We start from the raw sequence: 12,321 nt of genomic DNA, 5'->3' as shown, positions 1-12,321 counted from the left end.
CTGCTTCAGTGTGGGGAGCACTCACCCAGAACTGTCCCATGGTGTTCACGTGTTGAGACTTCAGAAGTGCGTCATCATCGCTGTCCATCAGACTCTTGCCGTGGACCACTGCTGCGTTGTTCACTAATATTGTAACATCCCCCACCTGAGAAGAACAGCACCGCGGTCAAACAGACACATCACTCCCGCACATGTCGTCCACTATCTCCTCTCTTTCACAAGATAATAACACTACAGTGCACCAGAGTTGACAGCAATATCCTACTGCATTTATGGAAACATTTCAATTGCACAGTAATCTATATGCCAGATGGGGAAGAGAGACGCAGCTCTGAGCTCAATACCAAGAGGGAAAGTGGGAGGAAAATAAACTCTGGAGTGAAGCACTCACAACTCAAAGTGACATCTCTCTGTGCACATTAAAAACATCTTTACTTCACTGACTTCAAGTTAACATACCTTTTCCCGAACCACCATCGCTTGCCTGTATACTTCGTCTCGATTGGCCACATCACACAGGAAGTAATGGCACTCCGTTCCAGAGAGTGATATCTCTTCGGCTGTCTCTTTGAGGCACTTTTCTGTGCGGCCCCACAGGATCACCTATCCAGAAAGAAAAGCATTTTCAAAAGTTAATACTGACAGAAAACAAACAGCGCAATTTTACAATAGGAACAGAGCAGACACCAATTCCAAGTGAGCTGCTGGGCTATATAAGAAACTATCTATCTATCTATCTATCTATCTATCTATCTATCTATCTATCTATCTATCTATCTATCTATCTATCTATCTATCTATCTATCTATCTATCTATCTATCTATCTATCTATCTATCTATCTATCTATCTATCTATCTATCTATCTATCTATCTATCTATCTATCTATCTATCTATCTATCTATCTATCTATCTATCTATATAGCCTGCCATTGCATATGTTTTGTGTCATTTATCTGTCTTTGGGACCTGGTCTAAGAGCGGGGGAGATCTTTGGGTAGAAATACCCTTTTCATTCGGAGAACAGAGAGGCCATTTTCAGTCCTACAAATAGTTTTGGGGGAAGATTAAAGGGGGGTGGGGGACGAGGGGTTGCTGTGTGAATGAACTGTCTCTTCATCTGCCTCAGAGACTAAATGAAGGCCGGTCATTTGAGCAGAGAACATGGGGTTGACGGAGGTGGGGGGGGCTACTGATTGGGCAATTAGATCTGTCAGTCTTTGGGGTCAGGGAAAGGTAATGAAATCAGGGGGTGAGCCCTCCTCATCTCTCAAACACACATTCTCAAAGAGATTACACGGCCGGTTGGGCAGATGAGCCCCGTCATTTCTGGTCAGGGAGTCTGAAAACAGTGCGTGTGTGAAGTGCTGAGGGGGCCAGTGTGGGGTTTGGCTGGTCGCCCGTGACCAAGGTTAATATTTGAGCAGAAAGTCCTCTGGAAAGTGATCCTGTGTGTGTGTGTGTGTGTGTGTGTGTGTGTGTGTGTGTGTGTGTGTGTGTGTGTGTGTGTGTGTGTGTGTGTGTGTGTGTGTGTTGTGTGTGTGTGTGTGTGTGTGTGTGTGTGTGTGTGTGTGTGTGTGTGTGTGTGTGTGTGTGTGTGTGTGTGTGTGTGTGTGTGTGTGTGTGTGTGTGTGTGTGTGTGTGTGTGTGTGTGTGTGTGTGTGTGTGTGTGTGTGTGAGAGAGAGAGAGAGCACATGGGCCAGCCTTTACCTCACCTTTATTATTGTATCAAATTCATGTTTATCTGTGCACATATACATCCAGCTGCTGGTTGTGATATGTTGGTGTTTGCAATGAGTTATTGCACTCACTGGGACACGGATGAATGTATTTTTAAAGAAGTAAACTCACAAAATGCAATTAAAAATCCTTTTTTTAATTCAGGTCTTTTGGGGCTTCTGTTCTCAAATAAATAAAACCAAAACACATCTGCAGCACCCACCCATACCCTTTGAGACTTTTATTTTTCATTTGTATTCATCTTGGTTTTGTTTGTGACTCTTACTCTTCTTACCTGTGTTTGACTCTAATGCTGTTGCTGCTATGATTTCCCTCCGGGATCAATAAAGGTTTATCTTATCTTTGATCATGTCTTGTGCTTTGAACTAGTAGACAGACCATTTTGTATCCAAAATGCTTTACCCTTATTATTATTATCCATTAACGGTTGTTAATGTTCATTTTGGAATATTCATATTATACCTCTGTCAATAAATCTCATTAAAATATGGATAAAGGGGTTGAAATGATTGTGATGCTGTATTAACAAATGTGGCTTGGGACCCCCTGAAACACCCTCAAGGACCCCTGGGGGTCCCCGGACCCCACTTTGAGAACCACTGAGTTATTTTGTATTAACACACATAAATACACAGATTGATCAAAAATAATGTTTTACTCACTTAAAATAAAGTTGGATTATAAGTGGATTTTAAGTCAATCTTAATCAATATTTTATTTCTCTTTTCAATTTTGGGCTAGACTTTTCAATCAGTCTTTTAGATGCGTTATAACGCAAACATTACAGTGACAATAAGTCCTGCCACAATTACATAGTGTGATGGACTACCTATCTCAAGCAAATTTCAAGTCTCACTCTCTGCAAGTTCATTTTCACCGTGAGTCCAAGTCAATGGGCTAAACCTGCCAGACCACCAGTATGGACCTTTAAACTCAAACACTATAGTTTACTTGGGTCCCCCAGGAGTCTGCACTTGGCCGCCTTATTTTTCCCTTTTACACCAAATCTCTTTGCCGACATTAGCCAATCACAACGCGTTGCACAATTCAATGTATTTCACCTACTTTCCCGAATGTTCGCCTATTACAAAAATCCCAGAATAGTGACACCAGGGTTCAAGTGGTCAAAAGCTTTTACTTATCCAAAGAGAAGGTTGGCAGAATTAATTAAAAGTCATATAAATATATAACTCTTAAGGTCTATAAGGTCTTCAGGGTTTATAAATGGATGGGGGAAAGCATCACGTTCATTATGGGGCACATTCTTCACATCCTTATCAGATGCAGTGCTATAAATGTTTGCCCAACACCCACCCTCCTGTCCTCATTTCATTGTGCTTTTTGTTTGCTTCATTTGCAAGCCCATTTGAGTAATCAGTGAAGACGGACAGTTCTTGATAAATAACCCAAAGCTTTTAATAGGATTCAAGCCTAACAAACAAAGCTGACACTTCTCATTAAATAGTGGCACTCAAACTGCGCTCTCCTGTTACTTGTTATTTAATTTGCTAGGTTTATCACCCATCACAACACACACACGCGCACACACACACACACACACACACACACACACACACACACACACACACACACACACACACACACACACACACACACACACACACACACACACACACACACTTATCAGAACAAACAATGTTCGGGACAAATTGCTATCAGGACAGAAACCATTAAAAAAACACAGCTTCTAATGGCCTTGATTCACAGTGGCATTTAATTTAATAATGTTAATTGTGGGTGTTTCGTTTAGGTGTTTCTGTCTGCCGGCATTAAGTTAGTCTATTGACCTTGCATAAGGCCCCTGATTATCACTGATAAACCAGTGATTGCTTTAACTGATTGCACACCTAATGAGGTTCTAAAGCAGTGGTTCTCAAAGTGGGGTCCGGGGACCCCCCAGGGGTGCTTGGGGGGTTTCCAGGGGGTCCCCAGCCGAATTTGTTAATACAGCATCGCAATCATTTTAACCCCATTTTATACATTGGCTATTCAACAATAGCAGATAAACAAGCTCACAGCGCGTCACTTGAAAGTGTTTGACATTTCTTTAATAATCTTCTCTTCTGGGGGCCAAATATATATATATATATATCGATTTGGGGGTCCTTGACATGAAAAGGTTTGAGAACCCCTGTTCTAAAGATCAGCAAATAAGAGAAGGGGGGGGGGGGGGCTGCACACCTGGAGCACAGGCATACATAAACCTACTCAGTTTCAAGACACTGCTGCCCCTGACGTCTAATATTATAACATTTTAGACCATGCAGTTCATGCTTAATATTGATTGATTTCAAATGTACAACAATAATGGGAGCGCATTTCATATGAACATTTCTAGATGGACATTGTCGATTCAAAGTAGTCAAAACTATGGGCAGTTTACACATACATTAAAACTGATTCCCATCCAACTCGTAGTTTAATTTACTTTCATTGTCAAGTATTATGCAATTTCTAAATACATTATAGCTGATTTCCCACCCTATCGGTATGCAACTTGGGTGGCGCTTAGTGGACAAAGCGACCATCGAGTGCGTGGGCACACATTCGCTTGGCTTCCACTTTGCTCGGGTGTCTTAAGGGGCTCAAGCCAACTTCTGTCAACACGCCTGCCTTGTTTTCAAGTGACATCAGTATCAAAATACTCTCAGACACTATTTTTATTGAACTGTATAGGGGAAATAGAGATTGATAGAGAAATGACTGTCCCTGGTTATCATCTACCAGTTTTGACTGGATGCTAAGCCCCACTCCTTTGTAGCTAGCTTAATGTGGTTACATTTTGGTTTGGGCCATACACAGTATCTGCCTGTGCTCCAGGTCTGTAGCTTTCCCCTGTAGACAAATGATGGAAAATAAATAAATGTCCACTAGTCAGGGAATTGTGACTAACAGGAAATCCTGCCCATATAGAGTTCCTCCCTCCCTAACATCACCTGTTCAGGCGTGTGTATCTACAGTATCTATTCATCTATCTACCTAAATAAAAAATACATATAATTTATCCAGAGCAACTTGTGCAAGATCAGAGTAAATACGAAATCATGCTTAACAGTCACATAAGACACACAAGACAATAGAACGATCTACAACAGCAGCTGATCTGCTGATGCGTGGAGGGTTATTTTTGAATGTGCAATAGTCCTGACAGCACACATCTCCCAGGTTTGAAAGTAAGGCTGGGTGGGTATGAGCCCTCCATTTCACACCCATTGTATGGGCCAGCAGAGTGTGTGTGTGGGGGGGGCACACAGAGGGGGCAGGAGGAGTTCAGGAGGCAGTCGCCTGCCGCTGTCTAATTACTGCGGAGACAGCAGGGTCAGTTGCAGGGCAATACCCAGCTGGGAGCAGTGTGCTTCCCGCCTACAGCCCAACAACACACTCTCCCACTCTCTCTCTCTCTCTCTCTCTCTCTCTCTCTCTCTCTCTCTCTCTCTGTCTCTCTCTCTCTCACACACACACACGCACACGCACACGCACACGCACACGCACACACACGTGCATGCATGCACTGCCTGTCGTCAGTGCCCTGGTTTGCTTCTCTGCTTCTCTTCATCCTTGTAGATTCGTAGTTTTTTTATGTGGAGAATAAAAACATTATGATCACAATGATTTTCACCACCAAGCTGTTCTAGAGTTCTCGTTAAGGAAATATGCTTGGAGTGGAAAGGAGCTTTGGGGAGCCTTTTGTGTGAATATGCCATTTAAAGTTGAGAACCATTCACTGGAACAGTCCCTGAAAGCCGTCTCCCAGTGCTCTGAACTTGGATGCTGCCTTTGTAAATGCTCGCTCGCTGTGGTTTATTGTCTCAGTGCTCCGTTGTGTAACGGTTCCCTTAACAGCACACCAGAAGCAGCACCCCCCCCCCACCACACACACACACACACACACACACACACACATGCACTCTCGTAGGCACGCACGCACGCACGCACGCACGCACGCACGCACGCACGCACGCACGCACACACACACACACACACACACACACACACAGACACAGACACACACACACACACACACACACACACACACACACACACACACACACACACACACACATCCCTGCACTCCATCTCATTCTTTCATCAATGCTGCAGTTAGTCCTCCCCATACCGTGAAAAACACCAAAGCCAGGAGAGAGACAGCGAGAGAGGAAATTCCGGCTGCCAGTCACAAAGAAAGAGGGCTCAAACTGGGGTTGAACTCTCATTCTTAAAGGTTAGTGCTTCCCATAAAGAACGTCCTATTTCTTTTTAGCATCCCTTTAGGATGGGAGTAATTGTCAGGCACACTACCACAGGTGTTGTTTTCAAAGCCTTCACACCTTGATAATACCCAACAATGGGGCTGCTGAAAAGCGTGGTGACATCCTTTGTTGTGCAGCTGCAAAGTATAGCTTTTAAAACCCACAGGTTTCCTCTCGCTTGTTCCCCCGAGGAGCTAGCTGGTATTGAAAGGTCGCAGAAGGCAGTTAGTGTTTCACAGGTTTTTGTTTTGTTTTGGCACCGTATTCACCTTCTAGGATTTGTCCTTAGAGAGAGCATTGCAGAAACAGTGAAGTGTCCAACACACACTGTGCACAGAAAATGACAAACTGTAAATGTCAATTTTGCAGCTCATTGCATACAACGTTGGGAATTATTGCCATTTTGTTCTCTATACTCTCATCTGATGAGAGTGAACATACAACTGCTAGAGTGAACATACAACTGCTTGTACTTTGATACACCTTATGGTGCAACCTGGACACTTCGTCAGTGATGTAAGCGGGGTCATGGGGTGTTTCGGGTCTTACATCAGACACCCTCACCTGGGCGACCCAGCTCAGATGGTGACTGCTACTGCCAGCAGCACTTGGTCGTGACGCCACTGATACCGCCCATCTCCCAAGGCCTTTGAGCAGCATCTGAGAATATGCTCCTTTCCTATGGCTTTGCTATAGCAAGGTTTTGGATTATTACCAAGCTCAGCCCGGCCAGTAGCCATAGTGCCCACCAGGATGCTGTGCCGCAACCTTGCCTATGCCCGTTCCACTGCATCCTGGGCGCTCCACTTCCTTCCTGTGCTGATCTCTACACCTGCTGAGGAGACCTTGGTGTCAATAGAATCTTGGTAGACCATGACTTCTCACGCTCGAGTGACCTTGAACTCCTCTGCCAGACAGCTGAAGGAAAGTTGCAGCTTGGTGATAACCAAAGAATACAATGTTGCTTAGGCTCCGTGGCAGGCCCAGCCACCATCGCAGGACCTGCCTAATCTTCCTTTCAAAGCCCTCCACGATGGTGAGTGGGACTTCATAGATCAGCAGCGGCCAGAGGAGACGATTCAGGCCTTGAACTTTCCAGGAAGCCCTGACTTGTCCACAGCAGAGAGCCAAGTGTGGAGGTCATCGCTGGTACCTTGGCATGCAGCGGTGTCCTTCAGATTGCTGGTGAATAGCTTGCCCAGGATCTTCACTGGATTTTCTGACACTGATGGGATTTTGGCGTCTCCCAGACTGAAGTGGAACCGGTCAGTTACTTTCCTTAAGACCAAAGACATGGATTTCACAGGCTTGAGGCTCATTCTTGCCCATGTAATGAGCTGTTCGAGACCCATCTGCATCCGGGCACTGATGTTGTTGTTACGGTGAGGTCATCCATGAATGCAGCTCTAATCGGGGTTTGCCAGATCTGGACATTGGACCTCTACACTCCACTTCCACAGACTTCACAAGCATATTCATGGCCAGTGCAAAAAGGCACACAGAGTGTGCAGCCGGTAATGATACCCTTCTCTAGACAATGCCACTCCGATGTTGAAGTCCCAGAGGACACCCTCAGACTAAAGTTGTAATAATAGTCAAGGATGACGTTTTGGATTCTCTCTGGGACGTGGTGCTTGCTTGCTCAGGGCCAGTTCCACTAGCTTGTGTGGTATCGAACAGTAAGCGTTGGAATTAACACCTTACAGCTAATGGGACAGCAGTGGCACATGGTGCACATAGCTGTATAATATTTTGTCTGGTGGCATGTTAGAAAATGCCTAGCCTGAAATGTTGAAGGGAACAGTCAACAACTGTTTGTTTGACCAGTAGGACCTATCAATGTAGTCACTGAAGCATTTCAAGCCCAAGTGCCTGTTCCCTGTTGGGGAGGGGAGGGGGAAGTCTGGTCTATTTATAAGTGCTCAGAGTGCATGGTTTAGCTGGGTGGGGTAGTCCTCTAGTCTAGAGCAGGCCAAGCTCCTTTGTTGGCAGAATTGTGTTTGAGAATATAACCTGCTACAAAATACAAAAAACCCATAAATCATTATTATTCACAATTTTGATGTCATCTGTACACCTCCAGAAATTGTTGTGAGCTTGTAGATCGGCTATTTTCAGCAAAAGAGATTAGGTGAAGAGGGGGAAAAAAGGAGTGGACGAAGTATAGAGGCCTGGGGGACCCTGGCCTCTATAAGTGTTAACCGCATTTTGACTCTGTTTGACTCTTCACTGCAGTCTTCTGTATTGTCTTGAATATTCAAATAAATATATAAATGATCACAAAAAAAGATTTAAAAGTCCTTCATGTAATCTGTTACAGATAAATGGTAAATGGTGCATTTATATAGCGCCTTTATTAGTTACAATGATTGTGCATTACATTCACCCATTCACAAAAACATTCATACTGGGGGCGGAGGAAACCATGCAAGGCACCAACCTGCTCATCGTGGGCAATTAGGGGTTCAGTGTCTTGCTCAAGGACACTTCAACACTAACTCTGGGGGAGCCCGGGATCGAACCGGCAGCTCTACCTCCACTGCCGCCTCAGATGAATTAGTCCATGATTTCATCCATTTAAATAATGTGATAACTCTTAGTTACTTTTGGTTAACTCTACCATCAAAATCTTTCTTAAGTTCAATTGCTACATATATTTCAATTACTTTGTTACTGTCATCTAAGATTAACCTTTACTTAAAGTAATGCTAAGTAACTTTTTCAATAAAACTAAAGTTAAATTGTATATCTTTTGTGAGTGGCAAATGTTTCACAACACCCACTCCATGAATTTCGCCCCCGAAAGCCTTTTATTTATATATTTTATATTGAACGTTGTCGGGCTTGACCTTCCCGCGAAAATGACGTCATCTGGCCGGAAAACGGAAGCGGAAATGCACCGGTTACCTGTCTGGCCAGGAACTACCGCACCGGTTTCCTGTTTGGCCAGGAACTACTGCGCTAATAACAAAAAGGAAACTCACGCTGATTTTAAGAGATTGTATGATTTGAAGAACGAAAAAAAAAAACAGAAAAAGAAAACACAGCTCACGGTAACTAAAGCTCCACTGGCTAAGAGAAACGATCCACAGATCGTATAAAACAATTAAAAGAACGCTTTTTGAAACACTTCCGTCTTCCGGTGAAAACGAATGGAATTCTGGGTAACGCAGTAATAAATGAACGGCCTGCAGTGACGGTAATGACCAGCAGAGGCTGCTAAAAATCGATTTTTGAAATTTGCACTGTACAACTTTAAGTTGTGCTTTATGCTATTTGCAACAGTTATGGCTACTGTGCAGCCAGTGTTCAACTTTGTTCTCAAAGGGTGGTACCTTATTTGCAATACTGTAATGCGTTTAATGTAACCCACTACTTTCAAGTCTGCAGAAGACAGTTTGTACATTGCAATCGTATAGTCTTATTGTGTCTCTTTGTTGTGTTGGCAAGAGTTTAGGATGGTGCACATGCTTTGCCCAAAATAGCTAAGAGCTTTGGAACAGGGAAAACAGGAAAAACTTTGATGACGTGTTTTAAAGTAAAGTTTTTTGTGCACATGTGCAGACATGTAGACTACACACTCACACACATGTACACACGCACGCACGCACGCACACACACACACACACACACACACACACACACACACACACACACACACACACACACACACACACACACACACACACACACACACACACACACACACACACACACACACACGCAAAATCTGTAACAACGCCACTGGTTACAGAGCAGCCTGTAGCACACTTGGAAGCACACTTCTACTCACATTCAAATCTGTCATAGAACAGCATGCATCACTCAGAAGCATGTCAGAATGGATGTCAGCCCAATCCTGAACTAGATTGTATCAGTGAGGCTCTCCAGACTTGCCCTCCAGCTGACCCCAACTGTCCTACAATACTTGAACCAATTAACTGAAGTCAAGTGTCAATCATCTTATTGGACCAATTACTTAACAGTTCTACTCCCTGTCTGAATATTGTTATTAGGAAAGGGTGTTGGAGTAGCCTACAAGGGTGGACTCTCTACCTGCCACGGTTGTTAAGAGGATAACCCCCAGTTTGCATGACATTGAAGGTTTTGAGAAGAGCTCAGTAACCATCTACCCCATTGGTTCTCAAAGTAGGGTCCGGGGACCCCCAGGCGTCTTTGGGAGGGTACCAGTGGGTCCCCAGCAAAAATAGTTAATGGTGTCACAATCATTTTAACCACTTTATCCATATTTCATACTTTGGCTATGCAAAAATAGCAGATATACAAGCTCATAGTGCATAACTTCGAGCTTGTAGAGCTGCAATTTGAAAAATCTTGAAGATTTGCAAAAATATTTGAATATTATTTTTTAAAAGTTAAAAACTTTTTTAACACAAATCTTTGCTTCTGGGGGTCCCTGTCACAAACACTTTTCAGATGGGGTCCATGGCCGAATATATATCAATTTGACAAGGACATTTTTGAGAACCACTGATCTACCCATTAGTCATAAAGCCTATATGTAACACACCAACACGTCAAAACAACAATACGTTATATTCACAGTCACACGTATTTAGTCTATTTGCTGTGAGATCTAAGTCCATGATCGAACGTGCAACAAGTTGCAAGTTTAGTAGGCTTAAATTGAAATGAATAAAACGTGCAGCTATGCAGCAGCACTTGGGGTTGTTGGGAGAGCGTATAGGCTGCTACACCATTACCTTTTTGGCCCCCTGCTTGGCGAACTCCTTGGCCAGGTACCGTCCGATGCCTCGTCCCCCGCCGGTGATCAACACCACGTCCTGGCTCAGGTCTTTCCGTCTGCACGGCAACAGCGAGCAAACACTTGCTTTCAGAACGTAATAGATCATCTGCACCGGGAAAAGAAACATACAGCCCACGCTCCTCAAATCCATCTTGGATTGCTTCTTGGGGGTAGATAATATTGTTAACGGCAAGTTTGCGAGCACTCGGATAGACGCAAATGTTAAAGAGTTATTATATCCCGTATGCGGACGATATCATTTGCAGTCACTATGCCTGAGCGTTTCACCCAATAATCCACAAGCGAAGCATTAAGGAAAGCCCTGTCACTTCGTGGAGCTGCTCTGACATGTTAAGCAACGAGACTGCTCAGAAAAAGAGTGAGTGATCGCTCATAACGCTTGGTCGTTGGTTGGTAATAAGTTATTACTAATATAATCTAACAGCCTAAGCATGAAACGGGTCGGAACGACGCGTCTTTCTCCGTATCGAGCGCTTCTACTACTGAAACTGTGGGCTCGGTGTGTCTTGTGTTCCTACTCTATACGTTACCGCCTCTACTCTCTTCTCTGTCTAGTCTCTACTTTGCTTTATGGCTTTTCTCGTTCTAGTGGCGAAAGGACCTGGACGGACCTGAGGGGAGTTTTGTTTGAGCATTATAATCCTGATTGACATGTTAAGTGGGGGGTGATGTCTGCTCCTAGTGGCTGCCTGCGCCTCCCTTCATCTCCCCCCACGGTGCCTACAGTTGAAAGTCTAGTCATCTCTAGATTACAGTGGTTCTCAAACCGTTTCATGTCAAGGACCCCCAAAATTATATGTATTTGGCTGCGGACCCCCATCTTAAAATTGTTATGTCTTATGTGCCAGGGACCCCCAGAGGCAAAGATTTGTGTTAACATTTTCAACCATTTTCCACTTATGTTCAATGGTTTTTGAAAAATAGCAGATCTACAAGCTCATACAGTAGCTTGGCACGAAGTGACGCGCTATGAGCTTGTATATCTGCTATTTTTGAATAGCCAAAGTATAAAAGATGGATAAAGTGGTTAAAATGATTAACCAGCCATATTAACTATTTTTGCAGGGGAACCCCTGGTAGGCTACTCCCCCAGGACCCCTGGGGGTCCCCGAACGAACCCCACTTTGAGAACCACTGCTCTAGAAGATATATTCCCTCTGTGCAATTGAAACTTTTTATTTAATCCCAGCCATGGGTCTCACAACATCTTTAAACCTATAGGCTACATTCTGCAATGAGAATCTGTTCTGAAATAATGTCACCTGGATGGAAACGTTTTAAGAAACTTTCTCTTTCATATTAATCACCCATAGGCTAAATGGGCTAGGTTATGGTAGGGTACATGCCCTCACCCAGACACACACACACACACACACACACACACACACACACACACACACACACACACACACACACACACACACACACACACACACACACACACACACACACACACACACACACACACACACACACACACACACACACACACCCTTGTCAAATGGACAATTTATGGGATT

The 12,321-nt window shown here is 43.9% G+C and overlaps 1 protein-coding gene across 1 annotated transcript in view; it reads right to left on the bottom strand.

The window, feature by feature from the left end:
- dhrs3b (dehydrogenase/reductase (SDR family) member 3b) overlaps nucleotides 1–11,415 on the bottom strand; it is a 15,467-nt gene extending 4,052 nt beyond the window's left edge. Inside the window, exons 1-3 of the mRNA XM_084062404.1 lie at nucleotides 10,737–11,415; nucleotides 460–603; nucleotides 26–145 (exon numbers count right to left, since the gene is read on the bottom strand). Of these exons, the coding sequence (XP_083918530.1) occupies nucleotides 26–145; nucleotides 460–603; nucleotides 10,737–10,931 (459 nt within the window). The 5' untranslated portion in view covers nucleotides 10,932–11,415. The remainder of the gene's footprint in view (nucleotides 1–25; nucleotides 146–459; nucleotides 604–10,736) is intronic.
- Between the last annotated feature and the right edge of the window lie 906 nt (nucleotides 11,416–12,321).

This window comes from Gymnoscopelus microlampas (assembly GCF_963454915.1).
Source record: "Gymnoscopelus microlampas genome assembly, chromosome: 7".
Classification (NCBI taxonomy): Eukaryota; Metazoa; Chordata; class Actinopteri; order Myctophiformes; family Myctophidae; genus Gymnoscopelus; species Gymnoscopelus microlampas.
The sequence above is the reverse complement of the archived record's forward strand: the minus strand, read 5'-3'. Positions and strand labels throughout refer to the sequence as shown.